Below are 18758 nucleotides of genomic sequence, written 5' to 3'. Positions count from 1 at the left end.
GAAACAATGGTGTGGAAGTTAAAGAGTACGTGACGTCCCTGCGGCCTGTAGAAAGGATTTCTACAGTGTCTGATGTACGGTGACTTTAGGAGCAGGACGGAAGATCGCGTTATTGCAACGTCAGATGCACTGCTATACTTTCTGAATTGAGTCACGTGCTCGTATAAAATGACCTCTCCGCTAAAATAAGTGCTCGTGTGCTGCCGCAGATTACTTTGTATAATCTCCCTCCAGTCCTCGATGCAGTCACTTTTGTGTTGGCTGCACAATAAAGTCAAGTCAGCTTGTGGGAGGACGTTGTGCGGGACAAATGCAAAACTGTGTCAAATTAAAGTGTGTGAATGCATAGAGTGCGTTGAGACTGACTGTCACCCTTGAGGAGGATCAGTCACATCATTCTCATCCCCGAGTCCAAACAAAAGCCCAACAGAAGACGGAGCCCAAGCACCTGTCAGTCGTACAGTGATGGAGAGCAGCCGAGCGGCGCCGAGGTCGTCACGGTGACGTCATCACCGCGCACGCCGTCTCTCACACAACCTCACAGTTAATCATTTGCATATTGACGTTCCACCCAACCTGACTAAGGCTTTAGGCTCCCACCGCCTCCCGGCTGGAGGTGGTTCAGCTCGAGCTCACGCTTCAGTTTGAGATCCCTCCACGCCGCCTCATCACGCTACGCAAGTTTGGAAGTGATCAGGCAGTAATCATACGGCGTTTACATGCAGGTGTTACAACACAATGTTACTTCCATAACTTTGACATTTTAATGGAAGCTCACGCACCATAAATAATCTCTCCTGGATGTGACCTATTTGCATGGCAGACTTTAGTTCTGTGTCTTTTTGGGCCCTCGCCCGCATGAGAGTTCCCCTTGGCCGAGGTGGAAGGAGGATCGGGCGCTTCCTCCCCTGACTGTGCCTGGCATCTGTGTCTGCTCAGGGGGTACTCACCCACCGACACCCCAACGCAACATTCAGGTACACAAGTCAGACGGGATTTTCATCTCTCCAAGCTGCCGACTTGTGATGAAATGAGGGGATACAGTGTGAAACCTCTGTATGTGTATATATATATATATATATATATATATATATATATATATATATATATATATATATATATATATATATATATATATATATATATATATATATATATATATATAATCGCTTGTTGGTCAACAGAGCATCTGTTGCTTATCACACGAGGAATATAACAAGCTGCTTGCTCGTTTAATAGATTTGACTCTCCAATGCTATTCATGACGGATGTCAGTCAGTTAGGGCCATAATGGAAAGGCTTTCCTGACAGTCTGCTCAAAAGATGCTTTGTGAATATACTGTAAAACAAAGGCTTCACAATAAAACATGCGAAACCCGATGTTGGAGAACAGAATGACCAGGTCATTCCAGGTTCCACTCAGGTTCCACTCAGGTTCCACCCAGTCTCATGGAGGTCATTCCATTCAGAGGCCAGGAGAGCACTCGCTCAGATACAGAGACCATGAGTTTCATATCAGGGCCACAAAGCATCTGCTGTTTGGCCTCTTGGTGTTGGGGCTTCAGGGCTTCTCGTTGACTTCAGCGCTGGGTGCCTGTGGAACAGACTCTAATTCAGCTGTTGTAAACTCTTTTACATTACCATGCTTTGAATAGTAAGTTATTCATTCAGTCTCCAGCTTTAATATATATTATGTATTACATTAGTATGATAATGCATACTGTCTATTTGCTCTTTCCGTCTCTAAGCGTTTAGAGCAAATCCACCCTAACTGTCCCGTCCACTGTAACAATAAGTGAAGAACAAAATGGCTGCTACTCCTACAGTAGGAACAAAAAGCCCGTGTTACTGGGAGACAGGAGACCAGTGTGGACAGGGCCCGTTCACAGATCTTATGGACTGGTTTGTCTTCGTAGATCAAACTTCATCCACTGGTGCGGTCTCTCTCGGCGGTGCACCGTGTGTGTCTTTATCTTGGCCGTGTGCCCACGGTGCTGAAGGAATAAAAAAGAGCAGCAGAGTCTCAGGGCCGGTTGCCAGTCTGCAGACGCCTCGCACGCGTCCACGCATCTGTATGCGCCGACTGCGCAGACGGCCGTGTTCTACAGCGGCGACAGGTCCGTGTTTCAGGGCCGGAGCTGCACGCTGACTGGGACCGGCTCAGCTTGGACCACAATACCACTCAGTGGTCTGAATGTGTATTACACGTCACAGTGCACACAAATGGAAAACCCCATAATGTCCTCATTCGATCACGGTTGTTTCAATCTTTATTAATTAAGTTTTTTCTTTTTATTTGAGAACCGTAAGACGTTTCGTAAGTGCCCTGAGACAAACAGACACTAGGTGGCGCTAAAGTATAAAATGAAACGCAGGGAGCTGTCCAGAAATTAAACAGGGCAAGCAGCCTGCACTCAGATACGTTTGACCGTGTTTTTAGTTTTGTGATTTGCAATGTTGAAAATACCTGCTGCAAGCTTTCACAAAATGATAGATGAATGTGAGAATAAATGGCACAAAGCAGGCGAGAGCGTTTCGGGAAAGGCAGTATTTGCAACACATTGAGGTTAGTCCCCTAATTTTAACAATTTAACTGGACTGCAGGGTGTCAAGCAAGAATTTTTAGGTTCAAGCTAAGTCCTGTAAGAAACAAGGCCAGTGTGTGTGTGTGTGAGAGAGAGAGAGAGAGAGAGTGTGTTTAGTTGCTAAATGGATTAGATCCATGTGTTATCAGTAAACAGGCAGACCTGACGTCTGGCTTCTCAGCAGCCTCGGCTTCTTCTGATGTCTGCCGTGCACAGAGATTGACAGGCCTGTACGTCAGCGCCCGTATTTCTCACCCGTGATTCATCTGGACTCTGTTTGGCTTCTGGCGAAGGCTGCGAGCAGCCAGCGAGCCCTCGTCCCCCCCGGCCACTCCTCAAATGTTCCAGCTCCGAATGAAGTTCTCTCACTTTTCCCCATCAAATCATTTCAACAATATACAAATGTAGATTAACTCACACTAGAAATAATTGACTTAAAAATAAAAGCTTAATAAAAGCTTAGCATTATTTTTTTAACTTTAGAAATAATTTTTACATTTTATAATAAATAAATTATAAAACTATAATTTTATAATAACATTTTAAAATAATGTCTGTGTCTGAATATACAGAAATGTGTCTTCTGTGGACAGGGAGCAGGTTAACATGTCACACAGTCGCTATACACACACTGACAGGCTGTAAGTAATGATGCGTCTTCGGAGGTTAAAGGGCCTCTGTTGTTAACTTGTCAGCACAGAGATCAGCACATGCGGGTTCAACAAGCAGAGTGGTATCGTGGAGTGTGTTTGTCTTTAAAGAGTAGTAAGTCAGAGTGTGTGTGTTTGTGTGTATGTGTGTGGGGGGTGACTTAAAGACCTGATGAGGTCATGGCTGCCTGCGTCATCGCCCAACATATGTGACTCCTGCCAGTGGAGCTGCAGCTCATTGCGACAAAACCCAGCAGCTGCACAGCATTTACTGATACGTGTGTGTGTGTGTGTGTGTGTGTGTGTGTGTGCGTGTGCGTATGCGTGTGTGTGTGTGTGTGCGTGCGTGTGCGTGTGCGTGTGTGTTCAACACATGCTGGTGTTTGAGGCGAGTCACACGCCAATGTATAAACGAAGCCGCACCGTCTACTTCCTGTTTTGCCTGCAGTTTCACCAGATTGCACAGTGAAGCGTTTTTTCGTTTTTTACACGGCTGGATGACGTCGGCTGTGGGACGAGTGTGGTTTGCTTTGTTTTGTTTTTTACGCTTCATTATAATTGTCCTCCAGAATCGAGAGAATGATGATCTAGGTCAGAAAGTGATGCCAGCAGTAACAACACAAACACAAACACCGAACAACCAGGGTTTGCATAAGAAGACAAAATATCAACATGGATTTAGAAAATCCAGACACATACTAATTTATAAATATGATGAGAATTGTGTCTTGCATTTGTTTTTTAGTATTTTACCACTAATTTCTATTGCTCCTTCTAAATAGATAATATAATTATAGACTAGTTACTTATTAGCAACTAGCTATTTTTCTATATTAAATCAACAATACAATTTCAGTTATCCATGCTGAATTGGGTCTTGGAAGACATCATGTTACATAATGTATATATTAAAATCTTCTGCTTTATATATAAAGCATGACTCCAGCTCTGTGCTTTGTCTTAGGCTTTCGAGTCTTTACTCTTTGAAGGAACGAGCACATAAACATTGCCTGCAATGCACCTATACGACATCCTTTCCTCGCGTTGGTGGGTGTGTGCATGTGTTTGACAAGCGTTCAGGCATAATTCGTGCCAGCTCTGTGACGTAGAGCACATATGAGGCCCAGGCGGGCGCTGTGAGTGGCAGTAACAGCATCTCCTGCTTGAGCCTGCCCCATCTCTGACTTCATTGGCTCCAGCTCTGACGCAGATGCACCCACCACACTTCTTTCATCACTTTTTTTTCCACCCATTTGAGTGTGTGCGTGTGTGTGTGTGCGTGCGTGCGCGCGTGTGCGTGCGTGCGTCCCTGTGTGTGTGTGTGTGTGTGTGTGTGTGTGTGTGTGTGTGTGTGTGTGTGTGTGTGTGCGTGTGCGCGTGCGTGCGTGTGCGTGTGCGCGTGTGTGTGTGCACTTCTCTTCCACTGCAGTGCTCCACTCAGCTCCACGTCTACACCACCTGCCACCGGACACTCAGTGAACGCGCTTCCTCTCATGCATCGATAGGAACCTTATCAACATTTCTTTCATTTATTTCTTGACATATTATCGGTGTTAATCCTCTTTTCCTTTTGAATTTGATTGTGCAGTTCGAGGTCTGAATCACAGCGAGCTGCTAAGAGCATTAGAGGTGTCACACGGTCACATTAAATTTATCAGCGTGTGGCACAAAAGGAGAAGTCGGCTTCCACTGTTTTAGTCAACGGCTGCATTAAATCAGCTGAAATCTACAATGAAATTAGTTGAGTTCAATTAGATCACATCTTCACAGTTTGCTGCACACTGACTCACACGCACAGTGTCATTTTGTTAATGAGTAAGCTTGGATTAAACCAAATAGAAAATACAAAAAAACAGAAACATCCTCTAATAACAAATTATTTACAAAATAACTTTTTGCATGCAGTTTAACTATAACTAATATTTAGCAAATGTCAAATGTTTACTTCACTTCACTGAGCAGTCACAGTACACCTCGCTGCTCAGTGGTCACCTTCACAAGTCTGAGGTTTGGATGTGTTCTTCCTGCAGACTCACGTTTACCCTGACCTCTGACCTCGTTTGACTACGGGGAAGAAATAATCATTCCAAATGTCATTTTGTTCCAAATGAAACCTGATTTCTGTTCTATTACACAGCAGCTTGTTTACTTTCTTACAGTACAATGACTTCAGTCATTGTTTGGTTGATACTAGAAATCATAGTGGTGATGTCAGCTTCCGGATGTTTTTAATGTCCTGCTTCTAATTTAAGATGTTGTTTAATACAGTTTATTTTGCTAAACATAAACAATATTGTTTACACTACAATTTGTGATAAAATGATTCTGTGTACACAATTTTTTTCTAATAATGTTGCATGGATGTCTTATCCTGTCATTAGTGGAAGCCTAAACCAAGCTTGATTGAGTTGTCAGTCCAACAGTTCGAGTCAACGTTCATCCCTCTTGAATCCAAACACTGTAGCTCTACTGGCCCATGGGCCGTATGCTTTGTAGAGGCTGAGGGGCCAGGTTTGCCGGCCTGACAGCCACATTTCATGGCTCCATGGGTGGATGCTCTTGGGTTCGTCCTGCTGTAGGACCTAGATGTGCAGCGGTGTAGTTCGAGAGAATGTGCAAAGCGGAAGCAGCGCAGACAGTGGAATCCTGCATCACCTACTACATTGTGAGGGGAAGAATACTAGGACTCGATTTCATTTAATCAGCTCCACCCCAACTGAAGGTTAGGGCCATAATCCTTCTCGGGTTACTTGAGCATATTACAGTCAGCGAGTCCATAAAAGGCAGCTTTCAGCAGAACGCACGTTTCCTGTTGACAGACCAGTACAGTACCTCTGTACGCAGGCGGACGAGCCAAGTTATATTAGTGGACACTTACCCTGGGGGACACAACATGTAACCTTTGCTGCCTAAGTGTCACAGGGCTTTCACTGTCACGAGGAAGAACTTGTCCCGCTGCATTGGACTCTTAGTTTCCTGTCAGCGCATTCACCATATGGGAGAAGCACACGTGCAGGCGAGTTGGACAGGATCCGATCAATAGGACGCAGCTAAGTCTCATGTTGCTCATGGGGCACAGCTTAGTCTGCTTTATGTACAGCTGGCTACATCAGCTACTACAGGATGAGTTATTTCGGCCTGTTTCTCATCAGAATTGGCCGCGGCACTGAAACGAGGAGGGCTATCGGTTATAAATGAGCATTTAGCGTGTCCATTTGGTTTTCATTGAGCGCTTGGATGCAGATCGAGCTGTATTTCAGCAACAGGAAAACCATTAAAGCTTCTGTTAAGCAATCAAAAAAATCTGGTCGAACAGTAAATCATCTTAGAGAAGTACTGGAAACAGAGAGACCAGCTCATCCTAACTCTATAGAGGGATCCAAGTTGATGTTTACTGGGTTAAGCTACTAAAAGTAAAGCAAAATGTAGGATTAAACAAGTTTTCAAACCAAGTTGTAAACCCGTCCTCATCCTCACTATCAGCTGTAAAATATAGTTAAACTACTAGTAGTTCACAGCTCCCAACATCTGACTTCTCATCAATTTCAACAGCTGTATTCAAAAGCCAGGACTCTGATTCATTGCGGTGACATCACACATATTCATATGCAACCACGATACTCTCAGGAGACATGTCATGCCAAGAAAAACATTCCCACCACTGCATTTACACTGCCTTGTTTTCCAGTTTGATCCGGGCTGTCATTTACTGTGAGAAGCAGCAATGAAGAGGAACTGACTTATCTAAGTACAGTACAGCCTAATGTTGGAACTGACAACATGACAATAGAGACAACCACGTGTTAATTAAAGTAAAATGTTTTTTTAAGGATAAAAAAAAAAGATCAAACTAGACGCAAACGCTGTGTTTGATAAATTTTTGTCATTTTAAATGTTGGATGTAACTTTACCTCTCAGACCACAGCAACACTCAGTAACAGGGTTACATAATTTGCCATAGACGACGTCAGATAAGGTGAGAGGAAGCGCGAGCGAGGGAGAGAACAATGAGATTAATGGATCTGATGCTCTAATGATGTCTTGAAAGGAGCAAAAAAAAACCCCAGGAGAGGCTCAGAACACTGAGTGATAAACAAAGATGTCATTGTTTCTCCTGGGACCGTGGGGACGTCTGTGAGCAGCGAACCTTTGCTCCGCGTATGTTTAATGCGCCGCGGCCGTCATTCAGACGGCGATGCGCCGTGATTTGTATTCCCATTAACCTAAATAATGCACCTATCTCACATTCGTCTTAATGGATCGCAGCGCGATGACGTCCATTGACGTCACGTCTGAGATGATCCGCATTGCAGTCGCATGCAAATCTGTGCACGTCGGGGCTGTCGCGCGAGGGCGAAACTCCGGCTTTTGTTGTTTTTGGTTGCGCTCTCGGACAAATGCGGGCGAGCAGAGGCGGTAATGCGCTCGCTGGCTGCTGGACTAGTTGCGAGCAAAGCTGTGAAGATGTGCATAACTCCCTCAGCCCCCCAGGGACCCTGTATTTTCATGGGCCTGCCTCTGACGTCAATGCTCCGGCTGTCCTGTGGATTGTCAGAACAGACTATTCAGTCGAGGGAGGGAGGGGGGAGGGGGACTGAGAGTCTCTGTGGTGTGCATCTGCCACATGTTTGGCGTGCGGCTGCGCGAGTGTCTGCGCGCAGACGGGCCCGCGTCTGCTCGCGTGTGATCTGCAGCCGTTTCAACCGGCTGCGCTTAAGCGAATGAGTTCTGGAGCGCGGGGGGGGTGGGGGGTGGTGTTATGGGGCTGCGTGTGAACGAGTGCACGGGCGTCTGGAGACGAGGCCGCGATCTCCTGAACCTCCCCTCACGCGACGCGCGCGTCCCAAATGGGCATTTCAGCGCCTTTCATCACCACCTTGAGTGCCTTAAGTACAATGCTGTGGCGCTTTGCTGGAGTGTGTTTATTGCCAGGATTCACTCACTCACTTTGCAGGATTATGCTGCTTTTCCTTATGTTTTTCTGAATAATAGAAAGGTTTGCGATTCTGGTTGCACTTGTTTTAAAATGCTGCTGTGATGTTTCAGTCATGATGCTACTTGGATTTCAGTAGAAATGCTCCCAAATGTTTTCTGTACAGTGTGTTGTTGCTAAGCTGACCAAAATAAATGATGCAAACAGAGCAATCAAATTTTTAATATCAGGAACTGGGCAGTGACTCAACTCATTATATTAGTGTGGCTGCAATTTGACCTCAAACGTTAAGAAACACGCCTTTAAAATGTCAACGGCCGGGAAGCGATTTGGTAAACTGGCGTTTTACTCGGCTGCCAAAGATGCCAGGCAGCTCCCTGAAAAATGTGGCTGCCTTTGTGCTCCTAAAATAGTACAGAAAACATCTGACAGCTCAAGATCATTTGCTGGGATCATTCAGTTGCTTTTGTGCCTTTATGCAAACCTTTATTTCACGCTGAGATGCTTGTGTTGTGTATAGTTAATACTGAAGCACACAGCAACAGAAATAAAGTGCAATTCAAGCTTGCCTTTAATTGAATGCAATCATTTATTTTAATGTAATTGTTTAGTGTTACAATAGTAGTAATGGATTAGTAACAATACAAATCCTGAGCAGTTGGAGTATTATTAACAAGAAACATATTTTTTTTAACTGACAGTTGGAGCTGACTTTTATTTTAACTTCACTCTGCGCTGCTGCTCCGGAGGAGGGTTCACGCGCGGGTCACAGACACTTGCAGCATCGTTTGTGATTTACCGCATTTCACTTTAAGCACTTCATCTATGACCATTTCAAATAAGCGCATAAATTTCCAGCCTCCAACTTTGCAGGGAAGGCGTTTTCCAACACATATCTGAGCATAAACCAGTGACGTGTTGGGGGGGGGGGGGGGTCAGAGATGACCTGTGAGCTCTGAGAGAGCACTTCTTAAAGTGCGCTGTTTTTGCCAGACCCACGTGGACGTGCACGTTTTGCTGCAGCACTATTATACTCACATAGAACTTTTCGTCGGAAATTAACCATTAGTGCCGAATCGCGCGTCATTGCCCGCTTGCAGGGATTTTCTAAACGGGAGAAGAAAGCAACAGAATGCGTCAGAGAGAATCCATTATGTTTTCAATGACCTCTGAATGGACCAGCTGCTCCAGAGTGCAGGAATGACACGCTGACGTATCCCACAGCACCCACACCTCGCTCTCCCTCTCTCTCTCGATATGATCACTATGTATTGCTGTGGCCAAGGGGGAATCTGGCGCACTTTATGCTGTATCATGTTGCCGGCTCTGAGCTGTTTAGGTGCTCTGTGAGTGCTGATAACACGAGCTCACGTCTACAAAGGTTGTGAAGAGAAGCAGCTCACTTCATTTGGGACTTGATGTGGGATCATCACCTAACCCTTTCACACAGCTGCTATTTAAGCCGTCATCATTCACTGTACATGTTCGCTGACAGTTTTGGCATTTTATGCATTCCACGTGAACGTTCTACCCTGTTTAAATTTACGGGGCAAAGTTGATTCCACGTCTGTATTGTTCTGCTGTTCCACTGTCTCATAAGTGAAATATGTGTCCCGGTTCTGCATGAATATTCTTAGTGGAAATTCAGCCTCTGAGGAAAAACAACAGTTAAGGAACTAAGTGAGCCTAAGATGTCGGTGAAAGCTCAAAGTGATACAGGAAATTGTTTGACATTTTACCAATTGAATGTACAAGAGAGACAAAGGAAAAGAGAAGTTTGTGCTTTATGATACTAACTTTGCCATTTTCTAGTAACCTTTGCTCCAAAATGCGTTTCCTACAGACTCTTAGTGTAGAAGTCACGTGTCCTTCATGCTGAGCTAAATTCAAGGTTAATTTGTTTTTCTTTATTACTATCACTGGGTATATTGTCATCAGGATTATAACCCTCGTCCAGGATTCTAGTGAGATGTCTAAATAGTGTAGTTGCACTGCAGCTGTGCAGTCTTTGTGGTGATTTGCAGTGTTTGGCCTTTGTGAAAGGAATGTACTACATTGATTTACTTTATCCTGACAATTCAAGACGATATTTACAATTATAATTTATGTAAATGTACAACTGAGTTAGTCTGGTGAAGTAAATCAATTGAATGCATTCCTTCTGTAAATGCAACTCCCTGTAGACATTTGAAATAAGCAACAGTGATCCAGAAAAGGCCAACAGACAGTTCACTTCAGATCAAAGAGCCTCGTGTAAAATTTCCAGCTGGAGACACGAGATTGGGACCATCCTCACGTCCACACATTGTTGCTGTGTCAACATAATAATAAAATTTTACCATTATTATGAATCATAATATCATCATACTATATAGTTGAAGGTGGTGAAAAGTTGGCTTTTGGTTCCGATTTAGTGTGCTCACTGTTGGGTATAAGTCAAGAGTTAGAATTTAATGCCTTGCTCTAAGGAACGTTGGCAGGCTTTGTTCTGTCCTGCTGTAAAGCTGGAGATTATAGCAATCTCATCATCGACCACTGTGTCGAGGACCAGGAAACGGCAGCGTGTCTCCGGAGACCGCTGGGCACGAGGCTCGGCCCTTTTTACGCAGACAGATTGAGGAACAGAAACAGCAGCCTAACAGCGTCAAGACTGAGTGTCCCAGCACCAAGCGGAAACACAGGCATCCATCCCTTCAAAATAAAACAAACATCTGCGCTGAAAACGTCTTGACTTTGTGAATGTAGCAAAATTTAAGGTTTAATTAATTTATTTTAGCATATACCATAGATGTATACACCTATCTGTACTTGCAGTTATCGCACACCATCAAGTCCGACGCACCAGAAACGGTTTAATCGACTTCTCTTATTTATTGTCGTTTTCGTGGATTCGCGTTTAGCGTTCGGCTGGTTTTATTTTGAAAAACGTCGCGGCATCGCTTTGTTGTTGTGGCTGACTTGACGACGGCGCGCTCCCGTCTCCTGTACCCTTGTATGCGCGCGCGTGTGCGCGCGCGCGCGCGCTTACTCCCATTTCTCTCTGACTATGCGTCGTCGCCTCCGCTGCCCCAGTCTGCTGCTGCGGCGCATCCACAGCGGAGCCACCGAGCCGGGGAGGAGGACCGACCGTAGCTACACCTCGGCCAGCGGTGCTGGGTTCTAGTGCCGGTGGAGGGGGGCGGGTGGGGGCAGCGCACTGCTCTTCTTGCCCTCGCTAAACGCAGCGCAGCCCGGAGCGGTGAAGACCCCACCGTCTCGGCTCGTCCTGGAATAGTTTTTTTTTTTTTTTTTTTTTTTTTCTGCCAGACGCAAGTTGCAGCTGCAGAGGCGCACTACTCTCCGCTGGCTCCCTTTGCGCTCACAATCCGACATGGAAGATGGTCCGTCTTCAACAAGCTGTTTCAGAAGGTTAACGGACTGTTTCCTGGGTTCAAGTACGTATGTTTGGCTCCTGCTAATCAAGCGTAAAGGAAACATGACAAGTTTAATTGTTAGATTTTGTGGCAATGCATGCACCTATTTTGGAGGATTAGGCTGCGAGCGGACGCGTCTGTCTGTTCAACTTTATGAATGACAGATTGATCGCTGATCTGGACGGGCCGGTTCTTCGCCGGAGGAGACCTAGAAATAATAAACGTCACTTTACAGCGGTTTCAAACGGAACCCGGAGCGGCTCTGATCCATGTTTTGACGTGGTCTGTTCAGCGGTGCTGCAGGAACGGGGCATCAAAAAGCGAAGCGAGTGTGAACAGCATGAGTCAGACTCAAGACAGAAAGTAAATACGGTTTAACCCTTAAAGAAGAACGAATATCCAGAAATGCGACTTCCTACAAAAATACGTTTATCAATTATACAATTGTTTTTATATTTATTTAAATTACCAGAAACGTCCCAATAGCTGCATAAAGTGTCTATAAAAAGTCTTTATAGCTTTTATGTTTGGAAGTTATATTATTGCAAAATATAGGAAGATATCCTCTATGTACAAAACAATATTAGATTATTGAAATATACTAAAAGAAATAATTAGATATCTGCCTGCAAAGTGAGTTAATGCATTGGTAATGTTTGTACCACTAAAATAATATCCACCATATTCACCTATGTTTCACGAGCTACTTTAGGATATTATGCAGTCCTTGTTTAATATGTTGGCAGATTATTTAGGGTTGTATTTATTTTAAATATTTTAACAGGAACTTCTAGTTGTGATTTACTGCCCGTGCAGCACAATGAATAATTCTGTCAGTGGCTTCGCTTGTGTCCGTGGCACCTCGAGTGACCTTTAGTGGCAACCCTGTAATAACAAGTTAGCAGTGCGGGGCCTGGGATACTGAGTGATGCCAAAGTACACGCATAGCAGTAAACTGCAGTCATGGAATGTATTATTGAGGTACTGTATGTAGGTAGCCGCCCTCATACTGACCAAAAAAGGACAAGAAATTCAGATTTGACAGAGCTTCCACACTTTTTGGATTCACAGAACAATAGTAGAAGTAGGTGGTTTGAGTCAACTACTCCAAAGCACCACATAGTGTAGTTTGACCTGGAATATTTACATGTCTAATACTATTTTCATGTACTATAACAAGTAATTCTCAGATGTGTTCACTGTAAAACAACCTCTCCACTCAAGTGAGTTCAATGTAGGAATATTTTGATGCGCTGATTGTCAGAAGAGGTTTGTTTAAGGTTCTTAAATATGTGCAAGAATATACATTTCTGAAGCAATCAGATGTTGTAATGTACTAATGTTAGAATTGTAATAAGATGACTGTGTGTCTCCCACACAGTAGACAGTAGCTTTACGGTGTGAAAGGTGTTTTGTTTTCTGTCCTCTCATCCTCATCTGTCCCACAAATCCACAGTTTCCCATAAAGATAGATTCCGTTTCTGACAGGTTATTCGCTCCTTGTTTCATAGCATTGGTGAACTTGACCTGGAAGGAGTTGGTGCTGTTCTGGAGTTATGCGTACGTCCGTGCGTAGGGTTTGTGGAGAGTTCTGGTCCGTGTCAGAGGTCATCCTGGGCCGGTCCTAGTGTGATCTTTCAGGCATTTTTTAAAGCCAGTCGGTGGTTCTGATCCGTTTGCTTGGCTCAGTGAAGAAGGCTGCGTTGTCACGCACGCTGGACATTTCCTGCCTCCTCTGTCACACAGAACTTCTCTCAGTGCTAATATGTAAATACACAGAGCACTTGATGTGACTGTAAGAAGAATTAAAGCTTGAATGAAATATGAATGGTTAATTGATTCCAGATTGCCAGGCTCCTATTGTGATTTGTCTTTATTTGACCTCTCAGGAACTTCAAACCAATCAAAAGTAGCTTGTCGTGTACTTCGAGCCATTTTTTATACCAAGGTCCGTTCGGGCCTGGACCGGTGCCGGAGCACAGCGTGCCATGTGAGCGGCGAAACAGATGCCATTCTTGTCGAGGCGCGCGCTGACCCCTCGCGAGCTCGCTGCGGGGATGGGAAAAGGCCGCATGCATGTAGAGAGCGCTTCTCGACTTGTCCTCGCGTCAAAGCCCATAAAAGAGCACAGCGCCGGAGAAGACGCACGGATCTGTGGTTCTCATTACCGGGTCCCCACCGGCCCCTCTGCCGAGCGGCTGCGGGGATCAGCTTCGGTCCAGATGTGGAGTGGGGAACATGACCCCTGATTACTGATGTGGCTCAGGGGAAGTGGGGGGGGGGGGGGGGGGGGGGGGGGGGGGCGCTACGTCGGATCGCTAGCTCAGTGCAAGGTGTCGCCTCGGAGAAAGCGGCTCGTGTTTTACTGCAGGCGGAAGCCTTGAGGTGGAGGATGGAGGCTGAAGCGCTGCGTGTGTGTAACTGCGCTTTAAGTGTTGGTGCTTGTGTGTGACATCTGTTAGCCTGACGATCAAGGGACCTGCCTTATCTACAGCTCAGTCGGCCATTTATAGCCATTACCCTTAACGTCTAATGACCTGGACCATGCAAGTGGAAATAATGCAAATTACATTTCCATGGAAATCTCCCTCTGTGTGTGTGTGTGTGTGTGTGTGTGTGTGTGTGTGTGTGTGTGTGTGTGTGTGTGTGAGCTCACATGTTTGAATTCACCGTGTGGGGGTGTGTCTCCTGAAGCGATGGGGCTGCAGGTTTTGCTTTTCCGGACCCGTCCACTTGTGCTCGGTTTATGCAGGAGGTGTGTAAGTGTTCACCTGCATGTTCACACACACACACACACGCGCGTGCTCACAGCACAGGCTTGGCGAATACTCGAGTTGAGCAGTGGGAGACCAGTAGGAGAGTTTTTATTTTTTTTTCGCTGACCGCCAGCGTCGGATGCTGAGCTCCAGCCTTCCCATAGATAAGATAAGAACCACATGCTCTCCCCACCTCCTGGCAAGGGAGTCCCAGGCGGACCTGCTGACGCACGCACCCTGCACCCCCCCCCCCCCTCCTCCCCCTCCCCTCCCCCTCCTCCCTCCCCCTTTCCTGGATCAGCCTCATGTCAGGAAAGTGAAAAGTACTACCTTGGCAGCTTGCCCTTGACTCTCTGCCAGAAGGAGTGCGCTGCAAGAGAAGTGGTCTTTTCCCATTTTCTCTGGTGTGTGTTTTTCATCTGTGTGTTGCGGAGGGAGAACGTCTCGCTCACCAAACGCTGGCAGTGCCAGCGCCGGCCCCAGCTGTTGGCTTTGTCATCTGACAAGGCTAGAGACACAGGTGCAACAGGGGCGTTCAGGCTCCTCCGCACCTCCACTTGTTTTATGGCGTCATTGTTTGAATTAAAACTGTGTAGCAGCGTGAGAGTTTACCGTCAGCAAAACTGCATCAGCTGAACCCATCTTCAATTTTGAAAAACAGCCCTTCTGGTGTGAAGAGTGAGGAAATCACTAAATCCTGGCTGAAAATAAAACAGGAGCAAATAGCTGGAAAAAGTTGTGTAATGTAAAAAAGAAAACACCTCAAAGAGACAACGGTGACGATGCTTCATTTCTAACGTCCTTTTTCAAGGATGAAATTTAATTTCTGTAGGCTTAATTAAAACAGCCTGGACTTCTACAGCATAAACTGTAACAGTAAATGGTTTCTCGTATACATTTTAACAGGCGAAACAAAGAGTGAATAAAAAAGGTAGTTATACAGAATGTCCTAATGGGATTGATCCGGTAACTTAAGATACTCACACTAAAATATCTGTTTTCACAAGAGATGAAAAGAAAGTTGCTCAGTTGCGGCGATGGCGTGTCAATAATTCATAAGATATGGATGAATTATGGACAAACGCGAAAGAAGGAGCTCTTGTGTTGGAGGGATTCGTTCTTCTGTCCGCTGCTTCGTTAACGTCACTCAGACTCCAGGCCTCTCTCTGAAAGTCTGACCTGCAAAGTTTCCTATTAGGCCTCGTGACTTGATGTCACCACAGTCCAAGCAGATCACTGAATGCGTCAGCTCACAATACACATCCCACTTCCTATACTTGGAAATGGTCTTACTATACAAAAGTACCGAAAGCACATTTGATCAATGGAGTGAACTACTTAAAGTTTACAGCATCTCTACAAACCATTTACTTTTCCATATAAAATAACACCGTGCCTAATTGCTTTCCTTAATAAAAAAGCCCATAAACTTTAATAAAGGGATTTACTACTTTTAGGCCCTTTTAGGATGTTGTGATACCTGAAATGCCATATTAATAACAACCCCCCCCCCACCGTCTGTTGGTGCCGTCCCCAGAGCCCGTTCACATGGAGGCCCGTATCTGTGCGAGCAGACCCAGACAGACTATAACTGCTGTGGCCTTCCCTTCCCAGTCCCAGGGTGTGGCGTGCTGTAGTCAAGATAAGTGTTATGCAACAATACCTAACTTCATGCACTTGGCTACGCGTTTTACACAGGAAGCCCAAGTCTGAGTCAGGCCCCCAAATCTCTGCCAACTGGGCTGCAGCGGCTCACAAACGCGCTGCGCAACGCGCTGCTTCCTCCTCGCGTTCGTGTGAATGGGCAGCGGAACGTCGCCCGACGCGGCCCACGTGCAGATGTGGCGAGCGACAGTGCGTTTGTACTCGGCTCATTGCATTGAGCGCATTGAGCTTGCGGCCGTGTCCGTTGTGACCCGCGTGTCTGGAGGTTTCCCTCGCACGTGGTTTCATTTAAACAACTGTTCGAGGAACAATAGTCCGTGAAAAGGGTAGAGGAGAATCCACGTCACCGCCTGGAGGAGCCTGACCTGTAATATGATATAGACTAAAACATCATTAGCACCAACAGGGAAGTGATCAAGTCCATATGAGTAATAACAACAATGAGCAGCTTTATCACCTTTCTATGAACTTCACTGGGGTCTGACCAGCCCACTGATCGGATCCGTCCCACCGCACCTCTGATCAGCCGCCGTAGCAGTGGCCCGGCACTGACGCACATCGCGCAGCTCTGGCTGTCGCCGCGGTCGCGTTAGGCGACGCTGCGGCTCAGATGAAACCGGAGGGAGGGTCGGCCTCCGAGGAGGAGGAGGCGGAGGAATGCTGTGAAGAAAGCGCCGCAAATCACCGTCTTGTGCTTTTTCCAGGCATTAATGATATTTACATTTTTGTGCCTGTTTCCAGTAACCAGCGACTTCCACACGGGTCCAGATTAATGCATGCGTGACGTGCAGACAACCCCCCCCCCCCCACACTTGTTAATATCTGTGCTCACAGAAAGCAAACGTTGCATTACTACAACGAAATGTTTGAATGATGTCGTTCTGATTTCTTTGCTCTGAAATTTAGAGGAAGTCAGCCCTCGAAGGCTTTCCTGTCATGTGCCCTGCCTTCCCATAAAGCACTGTAACGTTAGATTGCACTTCTACAGCATGCGTCTTCCTTATGAGTGAGCTATGAGTGATCGTGTTATAAAACCAGCGTTCCTCAGAATCTATATATTTTTTTAACTTCTTAAGGAAACCAAACCCAAACAAATTGATCTTATTAGTTGAAGACGTGTTCCAATCTGGTTTCAGCTTGTTTTTTCTCAATCCAAGAGAGTTATCGCGACGCAAGTACGAGCACAAGTTTCTGCATTTTACATAATACTTTGCATAAATAAATGTGTAACCTGGATTTTTCTCTCCACTTCAACAATTTTAAAACATTTTGTTCATATTTGTATTTCTCATATTTGTGCTTTTCAACTGTGGACACATTGGTCCATCAAAGCATAACAAATTAGTTGTTCTTGTTTATAGCTTTTTTATATCTCAACCAACCAATATGTGTCCACTGCAAAATTCTTATCTTATCTTATTTGCCCCAGTATAAACAGAATGTTTCACTTTTTGTCCATGTGAATACATACGGGAGTGAAATCATCTTGAGAGCCCTCCGCACAAAACATGTATTCATCAATTCATGGCGTATTTTCTGTCCCGCCACTAATCACAGTGGCGCCTTTGTGTTGCGAGGGCCTTCAGCCGGGCTCTCGCTTTCCTCCTCGCTGTGTGTCCTTCTCTCCCCTGCAGCTCCTTCGCACAGCCCTTAACTTTCTCTGATTTATTAAGCCGCGCTCGGCCGAAGTGCGTCACAGATGGCCAGGAGTCTCGTGAGCCGTTTTTTTTTTTTTTTTTTCGCGAGCGCTCCTCAAGAGCGGTGTCTCGTGTCTGGACAGCGTCAGGCTGCAGACCAAACCCCAACCCCCCCCCCCCCCCAACACTGCCAGCACCTCCTGCTGCCACAGGCGCTGCAATCGACTCGCGTTCAGATAAGTTAAAGGACACGGCGGTCTTAAAATTCAGCATGTCCGCGGGTGACGCGTGCGTGGATGGAGGAGCACGTCCTCCCGTGGATCATGAGCTGCACTCCCCTCCACACGCACCCCCCGCGGCCGATAGCTGCAGGTTTTCGTGAGAGGGCGGCATAAAGGCGACCGCGACCATGAAGCAGCTCCGCGCCGCCGTGGGATTTGTTTTATTTTCCCTGAGTAATGACTTCAGGTTGCACGTCATAACACAGTCCCAGTGGCTGATACACACTCCGCCGCACGAGTGCCCCGCGCACGGCGGCCTCTCGCACACCTGCGGCTGCGCTAACGTTCCTCCGGCAGGGCTCCGGCAAATGGCTGTTCTCCCTGACGACGGAGACGGTAAACAGCAGCACTTAGCCAGCTCTCAAGGACCTAATTGCCTATTAAGCACAATCGAGTCCTCCTTTATCGCGCCGCCTCTGTTGGGGGCTCCCGTCTCTGGGGACGCGGCTGCACAGTAACCACAGCTGAGCTAGCGTCAACCTCCCCAACGCTCCCATCACGCTGAAATAACCCCGTTTCCGTGCTTTTCAGGCTTGACGGATGACAAAGTGAAGGCCTACCTCTCGCTGCACCCGCAGATGCTGGACGACTTTGTTTCGGAGAGCGTGAGTGCCGAGACGTTGGATCGATGGCTGAAGAGGAAGACCGGCGGCAAGGCTGCAGGTAGGCGCGGTTGCAGCATCTGTGGGACTTTGCTCTGATTCATATAACGCCACGAGCGTCGGCCACAAATCCCCCGCGGCCCCGAGTATCTGCTGCACGTTGGAAATGAGCCCTCCTCAGTCCACCTCTGTTTATCATCCCCACCATTCGCAGGACAAATCACTCATCCTCGCCT

The 18758-nt window shown here is 46.3% G+C and overlaps 1 protein-coding gene across 5 annotated transcripts in view; it reads left to right on the top strand.

The window, feature by feature from the left end:
- Positions 1 to 18758, top strand: part of pde10a (phosphodiesterase 10A) — a 35502-nt gene that overhangs the window by 444 nt on the left and 16300 nt on the right. For 4 of the 5 annotated variants that reach the window (XM_029175319.3, XM_029175318.2, XM_029175316.3 and 1 more), the window contains one exon: positions 18452 to 18583. In XM_029175319.3, the coding sequence (XP_029031152.1) occupies positions 18452 to 18583 (132 nt within the window). Of the gene's footprint in view, positions 1 to 11193; positions 11603 to 18451; positions 18584 to 18758 lie in introns of those variants that run through there. The other variant, XM_029175320.3, reaches the window with a different exon arrangement.

Source organism: Betta splendens, chromosome 15 (genome assembly GCF_900634795.4).
Source record: "Betta splendens chromosome 15, fBetSpl5.4, whole genome shotgun sequence".
Taxonomy (NCBI): domain Eukaryota; kingdom Metazoa; phylum Chordata; class Actinopteri; order Anabantiformes; family Osphronemidae; genus Betta; species Betta splendens.
The sequence above is the reverse complement of the archived record's forward strand: the minus strand, read 5'-3'. Positions and strand labels throughout refer to the sequence as shown.